Consider the following 17,969-nt stretch of genomic DNA (forward strand, 5'->3'; position numbering starts at 1 on the left):
GTATCTATCTGAAACTACAGTTTCACTTAATAATAAACAAGCTGTTTTGAATCCCTGTCTAAAGATTAGAAGCAGGGAGTTAGTGCTGCTGGTCCAAAAGTCATCGGTCTCACCCTTCCAGAGTGTAACAGACTCTGCAAACACCACAAGAGATTACATAAGAACCAGAGAGGCCAGCGCATTCCCTTAATGCATACGCATCTTATCTCCCGAGACACACTTTCTAAGGCCTTATCCAAGAAGGGAGTTACCAATTAAGCTGCCACTGGCAAAGTGCATTAAGGTTATTCAGGATGCCATGTTGTTGTTTTTTTTTTTTTTTTTTTTTTTTTTCTTTTTGAATGGTCGAAGAATGCTACTGGAGCAGCAAAGCACTGTTAAAATCGAAGAATATACCCCAGGTTTAATTAGTTCATTAGGAACATGGATCAGGTTCATGTTCGCACCAGTGAGTGAGAGAGGTTTTGTTACAGGCACAGCGTCGCGTTTCAGCAGTGAAGGTTGTGACAAGGCGAAGAGAGTCCTTGACATTCCCTCAGAGAGAAAGAGTGTGTGTGTGTGTGTGTGTGTGTGAGAGAGAGAAAGGTCCAGACAGCAGCACTGTGACACACTAACGACGTGCTGTGCTGATGATAAGGTGCTACTGTGGCAGACGCGCCCCCTCCTTTCGTACATGGTGTGTGTGTGTGTGTGTGTGTGTGAGTGTTACCATGGCAATTGTAGACTGTATAACTGCACATGTTGGCCTTGACTGTCAGACCTCACTGTGCATAGGTACTGTCTGGATGTGTGTAATATCACATCCAGACTGGTCTGAACCCGACATGAATTTGTGTGTATGTTGGCTTTGCTCTTACTCAGTTTGCTTACGTGCGCCAGCCGCGCGTTCCCGCTGTTTGAGCGGGCGCATCTGAGTGTTGTCCGGATGTAATTCTCACCAGCCAGGCGTTGACTGCTATGCTCCAAGAGCCACGGGGGGTATTCTGGGGGGTGACAAGCTGACACATTCAGGCAGGCACATGCAAGGAGATCTCCTTTCACACACGACATCCCATGGGCCTCTGCTATGTGAGAGAGGAGGGGAAATAGACAGAGACGGAAAAAGGAGTATGAGGGATCCTGAACTCTAGTTTTCGGAAAGAAAGATTTGAATTGTTTTAATGAACCTGGGGGGTAGGTAGTCTCGGAAGAAAATTGACGGGGAACTAGGCTGTCCCATAACCTTGGTCTGTAAGCTCGGCGTAGCCGGATAACAGGACATCGTTAATTCCGAGCTTTACTTACTGAGTGGGCCAGGAGTATCTCAGTGGTAAGGCATTGGACTACGGTTCGGAAGATCCCAGGTTCAAACCCCACAACCACCAAGTTGCCACTGTTGGGCTCTTAACCCTCAACTGCTCAGATGTATAATGAGATAAAAATGTAAGTCGCTTTGGATAAGAGCGTCTGCCAAATGCCTAAATGTAAATGTACTTAAAGCAAGCAGAGACGTGTGGGTTTCTGAGAATGGTCCATGGGGTCACCACTACCATGACCACACCACTGTACAAACATGGTCCTCGTACCTCAACGACATGCTTCTGAACCGCTACTTTGAGCAAGAATTATATGGTGCAAAGAATGTAAACACTCTGCTAAAGAATGCAGGCTCTTTAGGGATACAGTAATACGTCAAGTCGACTTTTTTTTTTTTCACCCAGCTTCAAGAGTTCATTTCAGGAAAGCCTGACATGTTGGATTAATTGTTTTAAGCTCAAGCTAACCTTTGCCAAATTATACAGAAATCAGAAACAAGAAAAAAAGGTTAAGATTTTCATACGATGCAAAGCTATGGGTTTTAATCTTGAGGCTAATGAGATTAAAGACAGGCAAACAACCCTGGAGCAGTTGATATGGTGAAGAGAGACGGATGTAGAGCAGGACATCTCGGTAGTCTTCCCTTTCAACTGAACTGAGTGTGTAAGAACTGTTTAAAACGCGAGACCATACCGACGACTGGGGCCTTTGTCTGAGCGACTGCGAAACTCGGAATCAATCTTGATAGCGAAGCCTACTGAGGAAAAAGCGATTGATTAATTTTCACACGCCGCTTAAGTGGGTTTTTCTGCGGAAATTAATAAAATATCATTTAGGATGTAAAAGCTCATTTAACACACTTCCTCTTGGGAGCAAGATATCACTTCACTAGACGCAACAATGACAGCATGTTCCAACTGCTGACAAGAGGCTTACACTTGACACTTGTGTTAATTGTTGCTTTACCCTGTGGGGCCCACTGTTCAGTGCAGCGCGGAGAGACTGTGCAATTTGAGACGTAATGACTGGACAATAGTGAGCTAATGAGACTCAGACACGTACAAAGTGGTGAGCCCTCCTGGACACAGAAAGAAACTAGAACCTCAATATACAGTAAGTGTATCATGTGTAAGGATAAAACACAATAAATACACACACAGCATTGAAGCTTTGTCTGTTAATAGCTGTTGAAGGGCGTTCTCCGAGTTCCCTGCCCGAGCTCGACGCGCATCTGCATGATTTACATAGTTCCAGGCCGAAGCTCGCTCGACTTAACCGTCGCTTCCAAGAAACACACCTTGCATAACAGCACTTAAATAGAAGCTCAGTTCAAACAAAGAGCTCAGCAATCCACTGCATTGTGGAATAACAAAGTGGATCACAAGAACACAATGTACATGCTCTAGGTGATTTTACGTTACATGATAGGAACGGAGAACCGAACAAGTTGCTTGTGTGCGTGAGTAAAGGGTTTCTGGTGCCGGTTTACTGGTCGGTTTTCAGGGAGTGGAACGAGAGAGAGGACAAAGAGGTGCCAGTCGAGAAACAGAGAGAGAGAGAGAGAGAGAGAGGGAACAAAAGCAATCAGGCCGAGTCACTGGAGAAGGCAGGCTCTGGAGTGCCACAGATTCATTTCTTCTTTAGGGCTATTCATCAGCTCAAGCACAAGAATCACTTTGCTCTAAGGGCCGAGATGATATTGAGCTTTCTATCAGTTTCATAAGCAAGAGCTGCCGAGTAGGTCTAAAGTATGTGTGTGTGTGTGAGTGAGTGAGCAAGAGAGAGAGAGAGAGAGAGAGATTGGTGGAGACCTTGTCCTTGGTCTGGAAGCAAAGCAATAAACCTATAGTAAGTTAGTGATGCATAGAGACAATGACAGTGTGTTGTGGCAGAATGACACTAATAGCAAGACTCACCGGTGCTCAAGACAGGTAATGATATAATAAGTCACTAAAGAAGCATTTAAAAGAAAAAAAGCATGAATGAAGTATCACCTTCCACCTTCGACTTCTACAGTACCATCAGTGTTTTAACTTTCTTTTTTCTTTTAGCACTTTATTCCAAGAGGGAACTGAGGACCTGGTCCAAGCAAAAACTGACCAGTCGACAGATGTCGGACCACACACACACACACACGAAACAGCAGCTGCTGAAGTGGAAGTAGTTCATAAACGAGCAGTAGCAGGGAGTTTAATGAGGACCTCACACCAATGTCAGAGCCAGCCATAATTACCTCACTCCGCAGATGCTGGAGGGAAAAAAAAAAAACAACAACAACGCACACACCGCCACATTCATCTAATTTTGTCAGCTGAATATATTTAAAAGGCACAAATGTCCTTTTAGCCACAGGTTAAAGCCATTAAAAAACTAGCATTGGAAAAAAGAAGAAGCACAAGCCAGCATCTTGTCAAAGCATTCAGAGACAGCCTTCATAACGGGAAATATAGAGCTCTTTAAGATGAAAAACAGCAATGCAACACGCTGTCATTTAATCAATGGCAGGCCCTGGAGGGGAGTGACTGCTAGTATGCTGCGGATGGCGGGATGAAGGAGAACAATTTGATAGTGGTCAGACCGATGACTCGGCTCCCGGGTGCTGGAGAGCGTGGTCAGCTCTTCTCCAGGGGAGTTGCTTTAATGACACCATCCATCTCGCCAACAGTACTGAGAGCCTCTGCAGCCATTATCACCAGCTCTGAGGAAACAGCGGAGGAAGAGGAAAAGGAGAGAAAAGTCGAGATAAAACCGATTCCCTGGCTGACTGAGGTGGGGCACACTGCAGGCGCAACTCATGCTCGTGTCACTCCACAGACAGCATGAGTCTCCATGAATCTCATTGAAGCTCATCCATTCCCCCTTTCACAGGTCCTAAGTAGCTCTCCCAGCACCTCGGTAAAGCTGAGATCACGCTGTTCGATTGCTGCAGCAGTCTTTTAAGATTATTACTTGTCTCATTGCAAGAGATGATGCCAGGGAAATCTTGGCTGAATTCTGTAACAGATTGTGAGATAACAATAAACCTACGATTAAAGCAAATTACTGCGTTCGGCTTCCGTCATCAATCAACACGATCTAGTGCTTGTGCAGAAAATGGACTTGCATGAATCAGACTTGCAGTGCTCAGTCTAACAGTAGCAATTTTATGCTTGGCGAAAATGTGTTGGAAAAATAAATAAAAACTTAAACACGGAACATGGAATGCCCAACATTAGTAGAACAGCGGCAGAGTGGTCACACTGTGGTCTCGCACCTCCAGGGTTGAGGGTTCGATTCCCACTTTCCTTGGTGGGTTTCATCCATGTAATCCAGTTTCCTCACACAGTCCATGACAAGACATGCAGACTCGGCTAATTGGCCTTCCCTAATTGCTCGTAGTGTATGACTGGGAGTGATTGTATGTATGTGTGCTTGTGCCCTAAGAACACCATCCATCCATTTATCCATCCATCCCCCACGCTTATCCTGTGTAGAATCATGGGTGGCCTGGAGTCCATCTCAAGGACCTCATGACAGAAGATGGGATACACCCTGGATAGGTTGCTAACCTATTATAGTGGAAGCACAAGCACACATACACACAATCACACCCAATCAGACAGTACAGGCAATTTGGAAAGATTTATCAGCCTATAGCATATGTCTTGGGACTGTGGGGGTAAAACTGAATTACCCAGAGGAACAAGCAAAATCTACATACATCACTACAACTACTGGAATAACTACAAATAGGGTAAAGTAATGAAAAAAAAAAAAACTTCTAATTCTGTCTAGATTGAGACAGATTGGCTGTTTGGCCAATGTTTTTATCCTCCAACCAAAATTGTTCTTCCGCAGTTCCATCGATCAGTGAAACTCAACACAATGAAGTTCAGCTATTAGAGCGCTGACACACACCGGGGTATCTGCTCATATCATATGTGTAATATGTTAGTTAAATTAGTTACTGGTCTCTTTCCATATTCAATAGTGACTTCGTATTCCTATGAAAGCACTTCAGAGTCTTGCTCCTGCCTACCTTTCTGAGCGTCTCCATCCTTACATCCCGTCGCTTGCCCTCAGGTCCTCCGGCAGCAGACTGCTTGCAGCTCCCTTTCCCAAGCATTTTTTTTTTATTGCAGCTTTCAAAATTTCAGCTAAAAACTTTTCTTTCACCAAAGGTTTTTCTACTCCTTAAAGGTTATTAGGTGTTATATGCACTGTAAAGCCACCTTGGATCTACAGAAATTTCAAACACATAAGTGCTTTAAAAAAATCTGTTTATTTATTCATTTCTGTTTTTCTCGCATGAATTTGTTCTAAAACCAACCTGTAGGCATAGCCTGGTCTGGACAAAGATTTTTCTTTTACAGGCAAGAAACATCCCCTGGCTGAAGAGTTTGTGGTGTAGAGTGCAACTTTTTATCCTTAGTAAGCCCGGGTCTTTACCAGCTCGGGCTAAAGAAAAAGGCTGTAGCTGTAGCAGACTCTCACTGCAACAACTGCAAGGACTTGACTTTGTATCCGGGCTCGATACTAGATCAACACGCATATCTACTGCAGAACTGTCTCCAGTGCCCTTGTACGCTCTTCAAAAGCCGACTGGCAAAAGCTTGAGCGAGGGTAATTTCAGATACTACAGAGCAGGCATTTTCAATCTTATCCAGAAAGGGCTGGTGTGACTGCAGGCTTTCATTCCAAGCATGCAGCAGAAGCCACACCTGATTCCACTTGTTTAATGGGTTCATCTTGATCTCCAATTAAGTGTTCCTTCTATTCAGATGGAATGAAAGCCTGCAACCATGCTGTGCCTTTGTGGATAAAATTAAGACCCCTACCTCAGAGGTTCCTGGGTTATTATTGTAAAAATCTTGCTTCATCCAAGGAAGCAGGTCATGGTGTTTTAAAGAGAATAAATGTTTTCAGGTCAGACACATGATAAAGAAGATGACATGTTCAGCATGGGTACACCAAGTGTCATTAAAACAGTTATTATTTTGAACATTAAATAGACTATTTATTTACCTTTCATATCACTTATCCTGTTTACGCTTACAGAGGCTCATTCACACACTACGGGCAATTTGGGAACCCCAATTAGCCTAATCTCTGCGTCTTTGGACTGTGGGAGGAAACCGGAGTAACTGAAAAAAAACCCTGGAAGAACATGCAAACTCCAAGGCAACCATGCGAACCACTATGCCACTGTGCTACCTATTAAACCTACATCAATCAATTAATTTTTTCATTAACAGTATAGCTTAAGGCAGTGTAGTGGTTATCACTGTGGCCTTAAACCTCCAGGGTCAAGGGTTCGATTCATGCTTCGGGTCTGTGTGCAGAGTGTGCACGTTCTCCCCCTGCTTGGTGGACTTCCTCCGGGTATTCTGGTTTCCTCTCACAGTCCACAGACATGCAGAGTAGGCTAAATTGTGTTGGCAAATTCTCTGTAGTGTGTGAATTGATCACCCATCTCTTAGTGATACGCCTACAGTAGTGCACCAAGTCCGTGGGATAGACTCAAGGCTTATCGGGACACTGTACAGGATAAGTGGTATAGACAATGAGTGAGTGACAGTACAGCTTAAAATACACCTAAAGCTGGAAGTGTAGTTTGTGATCTAAGAAGATTAAGGTGTTCAGTGAACTATGACTCATTATTGAGTTAACTGTACTTATATAACAGGGAAACAAAATCTACTTTTTTATTAAGCTGATTAAGTAAAAACGACAACCCCTAATTAATGTATTAGGATTAGTGGTCCAATCATAAAACAGAAGAACTTGTCAGCATGAGGCTTTCATGATTCCTTTAGAAACACTTGGAGTAGAGCTGTCAACCTAAGGAGTGCAGAAAATAGTAAACCAGCATAATGGAATTCTCAGTTAAAAAAACAAAAAACAGGTCTATATAGTGGCTGTGTCACATCTTTAGCAATAGCTCAGCTGGAACTGCAATCGCTCCCAGCTTTAGACACTCTCCCTTGAGAGCTTCTCAGGGCTGCAGCTGACATTTCCTGCTGATATGCCTTCCCTGCTCGTTTATCGTTCAGTGACTGCCCCTTGCTGTTTTACTTCCAAAGAGACGAAAGAGCACAACTGAAACAAGCTAATCTTCCATTAGTCAGCATCGAGGGCTGACAGGAGCGCGAGTTAGGTTTCAAGATAAACGGCATCCGAGCGCCTTCGCTTTCGCGCTGACTCTCCTTCGGCACATGAAAAAAAAAATGACGAGGCCCGAAATCATAAACTTGAACGGCATGATTACAGGTGGTGTACGAGTTTAATAACTGTAGGGAATGAAAGAAGATTTTAATATAATGAAAATATTTTATATTTCATTTCAAGCTATGATTGAAAAGTTACAAAAATATTACACGCAGAACAAAAAAAGGATTTAATATTACATTCATTTAAAGTGATTGAATTCAAGGTAGACATACTGTAGTCCTCAGCACAAAAAAAAAAAAAAAAAGTCCATTTTATCTTCTTGGGTCCCTGTGAACACTCACTGATTGGGCTCGTCCTCGTCGTCACTGTCCAGTTCCTCAGTATTCAAGACGCGTATTGTACAGTGACGACGCTCCAAAAGAGCTGTATCGCTTGCAGTGTCCGTGATTCCGACTTCACCCAGAGCTCCTGACGTCTGCGAGCTGTCTGTTTGTCTCAGTCCTACAACCGCTCCCTCTCCGTCTCTCGCTGTGCTGCTGGACTGAACGCTTATTTGAGGCACGTCCTGGCTGATCCTCAGCTCCTCCTCCAGCCTCTCTCCCAGCTCCTGGATCATGATTTTTTCATGCTTAAGCTCCTGAGAGCAGGGGCAAGTCACTGCTGCTGCTGGTCTATCTTTTTTCTCCTTGTCTTCGCTCTTAGGAACACTGCTGCCATGCTGCTCTCCTTCCTCACTGCTGGAGCATTCTTCTTCGTCCTCGCTGCTGGTGCACTCTTCTTCTTCCTCGCTGCTTGAGCATTCATCCTCTTCCTCACTGCTGCTGGAGTCATTCTCCTGCTCATGTTCCTTTGCTGGCGTTTCCTTCTTTATTCGCTCTTCCTTTTCCTCTTCTACCACCAGCTCAGCGGCTTCCTCCAGAATCTCGAGCTCCAGGTCCAGATCGTTCTTTTGCAGCTCAGCTTTGTGTAACGCTTCAGCCAGGGCCACTAGGTGTTTGGACCTGAAGGGAGAAACAAAGGCAAGCAGATTAAACTAGAGAAAAGAGTCTTCTACAGCGACGCACATGACTGGATAAAGAATGCAATGGTCTATAAATGCAATGTAGTGACTCTCTTCCTTTCATGACAGCCACTCCTATCCTGTTAGATTTGTCTTAGGTCGTTCATATTTCCTTCGCTTTTGTCAATGTGCTTGAACCCTCATGACCCTGTTTGAGTCAGGAAAAAGAAAAAAAAAAGTGGCACATTTTGTTATTGTGTATGATAAAGGACAAATTAAATTTAGGTGTGCCATTTTGACGAAAAACAAAAACAAAAAACAGCTAAATTCACTGTTATATGATCTCCATGCCTTATTCGCACAGGAATACTACACACTCCATGGTGCACACTAATACTCCATCTGAATAGACCTTTAGCTTTAACTACAGCACACAAGGTGTTGTCCAGTTCATGTGTGAAAATGATTCCTCATGCTCCCAGAACCATCTTTTCCCAAACTGGGATATTCCTGTGGGTCATCAGGCTAGACCTGGCTAACTGAAATAACCCCAGATCATAACACTGCACGATGTACAGTACGACAGGTCCATCTACATACACAGCTGTTTAGTCCCAGTTCTAATCACACTGTTAAAACATAGATGTGATTTCTACTGATGATTGACATTTATGATGCAACTTAAACTAGCGTTTAAGCGATCACCGATATTGTTCCAGGTTTTAATAATGTGTTGGATAGTTCTTAACCCAAATCCATTTATTTTGAATCTTCTCAGAGATTTTGTTTTCTTTGCTTGATCCAGGCCAATAATTCGACTATTCTGGAATGGCTTTTTGGCTAGTCAGTGAGTATGCCTGAAATCTGCGGTTTCCTCCCCAACATTTAGGTGCATTCAAGATTTTATTTCAACATACTATTTAATGAATCAGGTCTTTGGGCAAATTTGGGTTATTTACACATTGGGTTAAAAACTTGGCATATATTGGGCCAGTTATCTCTCCATTTTATTTTTGGATAATGATTAGTTATACATGTGTAATTATAACTAGCCAATTTATATTAGTTGCTTGATTAATTTCAATCTTTGCCTTTTAAATCAACGCATTGAAATCATCTCATTATTTCATCCCTGAAGTTGTTGTTTTTAGTCACTGCCAATGATACGCATCACTGTATGATGTGAAACCTCAGCACTTGCAGTAAAAGGAGTCTAGATGTTATAATAAAGTTAGTCTGAGTAATACTGGCTCATCCACTACATTTCCTGGAAAGGTAAAAGTTTATGTCATTACCACCAACCTTGGAGGAACAGGGAAGTTTATTTAGTCTAACAGGAATGTCCCTGCCTAAAACAAACTGGTCTAAAATCAACAATAATATTTATGTCATGGCTTGGGCTCATTATTAGTTTCATGATGTTGTTTTGCCATACTTTATAAAATCTTATGTTAGTTATGACTGTCAGTCAAATGTCGATTACGCGTCTGCCTTTCATGTCAAACTCCCAATTGCCGCACCAATAAAGAAGTCACCGGGTCGAATCGGGCCACCCTATTGGAAAAGGTCTAGCCACGCCCCTTGGTAGTGAACAGAGCACAAGGGTTAACAAAAGCATTATACTTGTTATTGTTATCCTTAATCGACTAGACAGTGAACCTTTAGTGTGGGGGATAAAGTTCTTTTGTTTCCAGGCATGGCTTGTCAGATACACTTAGAGTTTTGTGTGTGAGTAAAGAAGCCGGTACACAGACGATGTTAGAATTCACCTCACAGAAAAGCAGTCTCCATGACTACTGTTGGGAGAACTCCGTAGTAGCACTTCAGTGCATGCTTATCAATCCTGCTCTCTGGTGGAATAATTATTTTAGGAGCGAGACAGTTTTTCACACTCACGCACAGACACACAGACACACAGACACACAGACACACAAACTTACTTGCACACTTGCATACCCACCGTTTGAAACATTTCAACACGTTCATATTTCTGATATCCCAATTTCCCTGCAAACAGTTGTGGACGTGCAATTTGTTCCAAAAAAAATAATAAAATAACAATACTTCCCAAACCAAGTGCAGCACTTTAAATAAATACAACAACCTGCGCCGATTTCAAGCTCTGCTAAGGACTCACTGAGCAACACGACAAAGCTGCCCTTCGAGAGGAAAGAAAAATCTGCTACAATGTGCTGCATGTAAAGCTTATAATGCAAAGGGGCCCCGGGAACATGCATTATTCATGCGCTGAACAAGTCCGGGTCGTTGCTAACACTCAAGTGGCTGCTACTGAGCACTCCAGACAGCTAGCGGTCTACATCGGCATGGTGATTATTGGAGCGTCCAGAGTGCTTCTGAGGTCGCGACTTATTCACCGGGGATTGGTGGGGGGAACGAGAGGATACGCAACCATCCCTGCTTCAATTAACCCACCACTGAGAAGCGAGATGCCTCCCTATTAGGGAGCGGGGCTAATGATCTCCCGCTTGGTGAGCAAAGCAAGCTATTGAGAGTGGGAGAGTTCAGCTAATGCCTTTGGAGGAGGCTGTTTATACAGCGCTTTAGCCTCGAGTGCCGCGGTTTAGCAGCCACAGGTTTGGGGATGGTAGAAGGTGGAGAAAAGAGCAATCTGTTACAGTGAGGCGGGAGAGCGAGTTAAGAGAGCGTGCCGCCGAGTCTGTGTTTGCGTATTCTCGTGGTGAAAGGCCGACGAGGTAAACAAACGCCACGACTCCAAGAAGTCTTAAACACGCAAACCTCCCATGTTGTGCAAGAAAGCCACAACGGCTTTCATGATATATTTGCAGTGATGGTGCAATCAATAATGCCTAGTATGCCTGCAAACAAAGCCCAGAAAGCCTGTAGGATGTAATCTAATCTTCTGAGAAATCTACAGGTTAACAGTCAGAACCGAGCCATCCGTGCAACACAAGATTTCCATGACCCGGGATCATGTTCTTTAGTGTTAACACAAGTCAAAGGAATAATGTCCTCCAGGGCAAAGTTGATTAAGCAACTGCTTTCTTCTTCAGAGCTGTTCGTTCAATACGGCCTCGAGCCATGAGCTTCGGCCGACCACGAAGATGGTGAACGCAACACGATCCTGTAAACACACCTGAAAGCAACTGTAGAAGCTCCTCCAGCACTGTGTCCAGGTCCATAAAAAGCAGCGAGGTGCTTCCTGAAGCGATGCTGCTGCAGGAAGTCCCATGGAAGTAGCGGCACTTCAAACACAGGCAGTATTCTCTTTCTCCCCGTGGGAAGTCATTATTGAGTTAGAGCTGCAGAGGCGTGCTTGTTTTCTCTCTCTCTTTCCCTCTCTCAACCCATACCCCCCCCCAACCACCCCCTCCTTCTGCGCTTAGAGAATGTGTGCTTACGGTGCAAACAAAAGCTCCCTTTTTGGGCGAGGGATAATGTTGTATGTGATTCAGTCACTGGAACAGCACTGTCGTGGCTTGCAGTAATTAAGTGACGAGAGGTGGCTTTCAAGGTTGGACGGGGGAATAAAATAAAATTAAATTATAGCTTGTCATGACCAAGGGGAAAAAAAAAAAAAAGAAAACAAAAAACACACCAGAGACAGTCTGGGGAAACGGAATCAACTTTGATAGCAAGTTATGAAAGGTTGAACTCCTGTAAAAGGAAAATCAAAAAAGATTTCCAGGCACACACTGCAATGTTTTACAACCGCTTAACAGAATCTAAATGCGACTTCACACTCTTTTTCAGAATTCATGAATATAAAAGGGAACGACTTGATAAACAGTCGGTAATAAGTAATATGACTTGTCAAATGATCTCACTTATTGAAACTAAGCAGGCAATATCCAGCGATACCACGGCCATCCACAATTAGCTGCATACTCTCTCACGCAGACGCCAGACACCCGGTTCGTCTGTGAGCACATGGTCGAGGAAGAGGGTAGATCAAGCATTTGTCAGAGATGAGAAGTTTAAAAAAGATGCAGCTGGTCGGCTTCACCCTCAGTGTTTCTAGCGTTTTTAATTCAAATCAAATTCAAATTTTCTGTCACGTACACAAGCATACACAGTATGATATGCAGTGAAATGCTTACACAACTGGTTGTGCCCTAAAATATGGAAAGATAAGATTCCATAGCAAGATGGAAAGATTTTACCGCAATGAAAAAAAATTGCCCCAATATAAATCTGAACAATTTACAGATTTGCAATTTACAAAATTAAGATATAAATATATGAAATGTAGTAATTATACAAGGTGTGCAGATTGCGCAATGTGAAAGGATATATAAGGGTAAAGATTTGGCAGATAAGATATGATGTAGGTATGAAAGTAGCAGTATGAGTGAACAATATCGGATGAAATGAAATGATGTGTGTTTCGGCAGCCGTGTTATTGTTTTACCGTAAAGAAGAGCTGAACAGGGGATGGTATTCATTTTAGAACACTACCTCTAGAATACCTGAGATACAGAGCATACGGGTTTCTGGGATCTGCTTAAATAAAATACTTGCGTTGGTACTTGCATTTAAGATTAAAATAAGCTTTTTGTTTATAGGATGGACAAATGGACGTTCAGAACATGCAGCTTTTTTGGGTTAACAGTTAAAAAAAAAAAAAAAAAAGAAAAACACTCACCCTAAATCTTATTGATATTATAGATGTTCTTCACAGTACGTCGAAGTATATTTAAGTATAATCGCCTTATAGTGGTGTGACCCATCTCGATCCCACAATCACAGCGCAAATCCCAATGCCCGTTGCACTACACTGAGGTGCGATACGCAGATTAATTAGCATGCACAGATGACGGATCTTTCATCGCAAGCCGTCATACGAGTCTCCTGTTAGCACCACATGTAGTCACCTTGCATTAAATACGGTAGAAAGGCAGAACTTTATAAATAGAGTAATTTGCCTCTATTTTGGCACTCACTTACTCGGAGGAAATCCACCAAGCACGGTGAGAACATGCAATCCCCATACACACAGAGACGGGAATCGAGCCTGGCCTGGAATCGAACTCGCACCCTGAAGGTGCAAGGCGACAGTGAGGTTAGGTTTTAGTGTCAGCTAAGGAAGGTAAAGCAATCCTGGAGCAGAGAAAGTTAAGGGCCTTGCTCAAGGGCCCAACACTGGCAGTTTAGCAGTACTGGGGCTTGAACCCAGAGTCTTAACCATTTAAGCCAATTTTGTACCAAAATAAATAAATAAATAAATGAATGAAACAAAATAAATAAGTTTAATGTCAGATGCAATGACCAGATTAATGTCAGCTCATACCTGAGACGTTGACCAATGATTCCTGACTTTTTCTTAAATTCTTAAGTACACTATTTTGTGCAGCACTATTACGTTTGTTATAAGGACAAAACAACACATGGTACTGGACAACATATACTGTAGGAATTTTTACTTGCCCATTATGTAGGAAGATTTTTTTTATATGTCTACCCCTTGTAGTAACTTTCAGGGTCATCTGTAGTTGCCTTTGAAGTTACAGAAAGATAAAGAAGAAATATATCCCTATGTTCCGCTCACTTGTTTTTTTTTTTTAAATGTGCAATGGAAAAAAATGCTGTGAGTCACTGGCCATGCGAGTTCACTAGAGCCCATGCTGAGAGTGAATTGCCATGCAAGTCCCAAGACCAGAAACCCTGCCCTCTAAAGCAGTAGGACACTTTCACCCCCACATAAACAAGACTACTTACTGCTAAAGTTTCACATATTGCATGTGTGCACTCAAGTTTATGGATAGAGACAACTGGAGCAAGGGATCGACCGGATCGTTATGCATAATACCATAGGTTTGCAACGCATTAAACACGGCTACTAAAAAAACTACCTGCAGAAAAATTCCATCTGGAAGCGCTTAAAATGAACATTGTGTAAATAACGACTTACATTAATTATTATGTTGCCTTAGCACTACAGGATGCTTAAACTCTCATGAAAAAAATGCAGGAAAGTTCAATAGCAAAGAATTTTTAGAAAAAAAAAATAGATGGCAGTACTAGGGCATGTTTCCAAGAAAAGAAGCCGTTATAATAAGAGTCGTCTGAATAAAAAAGTGCTCAGGGAACTGTAGAACAAAGATGTCAGAAACGGTTCTAAGACAAAAAAAAGTGCCTTTGTTTTTCCATGCAATGAGCCAAATACGCCTGAAATGCTTTTCTACTTTACCAACAGCATAACGCTATGAAGTGTTCTCTACAATTTACAGCTTTTAAAGCTGAACGTTTGTGCAGCACATCCAACCCAGTCTCACAAAGGGGAAAAGGGCAAAACAAAGAACATTGCCTCAAAAGACCTTTCAATTCAGACAACCATCTGAAGCCAATTTCCTTGAAAACCAAACGCCTACACTCCACTTGAGACATTTCCAACTTTATTTCCCTGACTGCTTCTGAGGTCTTTTATATTTTGATTGCCCCCCAATGCAGGTAGAGGCTGAAACTCATTTTCCCACAATTCCCCACTGCAAAGTGATTTAACACTAGCTGACAGAGCTCAAGTCCACTCCAGGGGGTGGACTGAATGGTTTTCCAAAGATCTGACCAACATGGCCCCGGCAGGCCACCATCCTTGGCAGCTCTGTAAGACTACCGCAGAGAAGCTTCTGTCCTGTGAGAGTAACGCTTGGCTTGTCACCAAAGTTCAGACAATGTGCCATTTCTTTCGGTTTGAAAGAATGAAAAGCCAAGTCCTGAAGTCCGGCACCCTGCGTTGCTATGGGTGCCCTACGGAATCCAATTGACCCAATTTAGTAGTTTGGAAACAACCAGAGAATGCAAGGGAAGATGACAGGAACACACGGAAGAAAGGGAAAAAAAACAGAGCTTGTCTTATCTTGTTGGCAGAAATAGCACGAAGAGAATCCATGCTTGGGTTACTCCAACAGTTTGGATAAGGAGGAAAATGATAAGAAGGAGGCGAAAAACAAAGCGCAGTCTGGCACCATTGCTGTGAGTCCTTGGCATCTCGTCAACTTGCTAAAGCCACGCTGAAATGAATAACACAGTGTAAGCATGCCTGGAGTCTCTGTCTTTTTTTTTTTTTTGGCTGAAATGGATAGCAGAGATTCCACTACTGCAAACTTTCCTCCAAATCAAAACAAAGCATGAACGGACTGGGCTACCGAAGCTAAAGTGAAATATTTAGTGAAAGCCTGAAAATTTGTCAGTCAAAACAAACCATAACCCAGTATTACTGAGAGAGGCAAAATGCACATATTCGAAAAATTGGGAATGACATTTGTAAGAGCTGAGTCGTGTAAAGTGCTTGACTCCAAAGAAGCAAAACAACAAAAAAGGTTTAAATCTCTTAAAGTTAAAATAAAACCTAAGCAACAGATTTTTTTAGGGTTGGAAAGCAGATAACACTGGCTGGTGCTACTCCGGGCATGATAAGTGATAAAGATTGTGATAGCCTGGCAGAAGTCCAGGGTGGTGTCTCAGGAAAGGCATTCAGGGAAGCCCGTCAGTCAAATACTCGTTTCCGCTTCAGTCACTGTGTCCCGTTTCTGATGGGAGGAACCTCACAGCAACTTAAATCAATCCCATGCCATTTACGAGGCCGTAAATCGCAACCTGCCTTTTCAGCAGACGAGGCGAGTGGATGGAGAAATACTCTGAGCGTTACCAGCAGTCGGATTTCAGGCAGATGTCGTAAATCATCCGGTGAGGTAGCGCTCATTAATCCCTTTGTCTATCGCAAGCAGCTGATTGTGTCAGCGTGCCGATGAAAGATTTGGGGAGCCTTCACACAAGTGGAAGCGATCAGATAACGTCTCGGGCTGAGGCAAATCTCGCGGATAACCGGCAGAGCAACACGGAGTTTAAATAATCTGTTATCAGATCTGTCAGGAGTAGAAAAGCTTGCCACAACAAAGTGCGAAAGATACTAGAAGAGCTGCCTATGCAAACCAGAATGGTTGGGATTTTCTTGAAAAAGCTTCTTCAGTCGTTTTGCATGACAAGTAGGGCTTCTTCCACACAGCAGGAGCTAGGGTATAAAAAAAAGCAGAAAACGCTCAGCTGCAAATCGATTCTCAATAAGATGTCGAAACAAACGGAAAATAAGGAAGCGGCAGTATCTTTTCCTTCAACGAATGCCTCGAGGCTAGCACGAAGAACCCAGGAGCCTGTGTGCTGCCTGTCTTGCAGTTCTAGCTTAAGGCTAACAGTTTAAAAAAAGCAAAGCACTTTGAGTTGTTTACTGAACTGGGAGAGGAGAAAAGAAATAGAGGCACCATTTGATCATGGGTCAATGCCATCAATATCTCGGTCGATCCACTTTGCAATAGATGAAAGGCGTGGAGGAAGACAGTATGCCAAGTTGATATTTAAAGGCAATGGAAGGAAACTGTTCTTCCTGCTGTTTCATCTCCTTGATGATCTGGATAGGACTAATCGACTCCTTCAGCATGTTGACGGTGGGAGCTGCTCCACGCACTCTGCAATCAAGACGAAGTACTTCTCTGTGTTCCCCTTACTTTTCCTGTTTTATTATTTTTCTGGGAATGACCTGCTGTTGTTGAAAGAATGCTGGTTTTTGTTCGATACATCGAACATCATGGCAAAAAAAAAAGAGGAAGTGCAATCAAAAAAGTTGTGCAAAAAAAAAAAAAAGGTTTTCAACTTAAGAGGTACTATACAGACTTGACAACCTCAGAAAAAAAAATCTTCCTTGGACAGCTTTTTTTTTCTCTTTAATTAGGTTCTGACAACGTTTCCCCTCTGTTTTTTCAGAAGGGTAAGATTATTGGGGTGCATCAAACAAAGAAAAGAACTGATGAGATTTGAAATGACTGGAACTGGGTTAAGAACCTTACAATACATTGCCCAAACCTGGAGGGATAGTGCTGAATTGTCAACTTTGTGGAAAAAATCATGAATTAAGATTACTTAAACACTTTGCGTGACAAAAAATCTTCCGTAAAAACCACAGCTTAATAGTGTTTAAAACCACATGTTTAATAGTAAAAGTAAGAGCATCTCCAGACATGCACAATGTGATGAGAAGTTACAGGTCTGGGACTAACCAGGTGTGTGGCAATAAAAAAAAAAATAAAAATAAAAAAAAAAAACACTCGTTAGTAAGACTAATAAGAAAAAAATTGCTAGGGATCATAAAGAAATGACTTTGGAGCGATGAAAAAAAAGATCATGTGGTTAGATGAGTTCAGATTAACCCCATATCAAAGCGCTGAGTGTATGAGGGTTATATGGGAAGCTCATGAAGCGATGCACATATCACGCATAGTGCCCACTGTACAAGGCAATGTTAGGATTGTTGCTTCAGTTGATCAGGTCTAGGCTCAGCGATGTTATGTGGCAATAAAATGAAATCAGCTGATGACCTGAAGGTACTGAATAACCAGGATATCACATCAATGGAGGTTTTCTTCTCTGATGGCACAGGACTCAAAATGTGAAAGACTGGTTCTGGAAGCATACACAGCTCACACACATACATTGCTAGATTTCATTTTATATTAATGGACTCAAAAACAGCTTTATTTAATTTACCACAAAG

The 17,969-nt window shown here is 42.5% G+C and overlaps 1 protein-coding gene across 1 annotated transcript in view; it reads right to left on the reverse strand.

Annotated features, from left to right (window-relative positions):
• Nucleotides 1-7,566: 7,566 nt before the first annotated feature.
• The window catches only part of shq1 (SHQ1, H/ACA ribonucleoprotein assembly factor), a 73,816-nt gene continuing 63,413 nt past the window's right edge, over nt 7,567-17,969 (reverse strand). The window contains exon 12 of the mRNA XM_053497806.1: nt 7,567-8,447. Within this exon, the coding sequence (XP_053353781.1) occupies nt 7,784-8,447 (664 nt within the window). The 3' untranslated portion in view covers nt 7,567-7,783. The remainder of the gene's footprint in view (nt 8,448-17,969) is intronic.

Source organism: Clarias gariepinus, chromosome 6, assembly GCF_024256425.1.
Source record: "Clarias gariepinus isolate MV-2021 ecotype Netherlands chromosome 6, CGAR_prim_01v2, whole genome shotgun sequence".
Lineage (NCBI taxonomy): Eukaryota > Metazoa > Chordata > Actinopteri > Siluriformes > Clariidae > Clarias > Clarias gariepinus.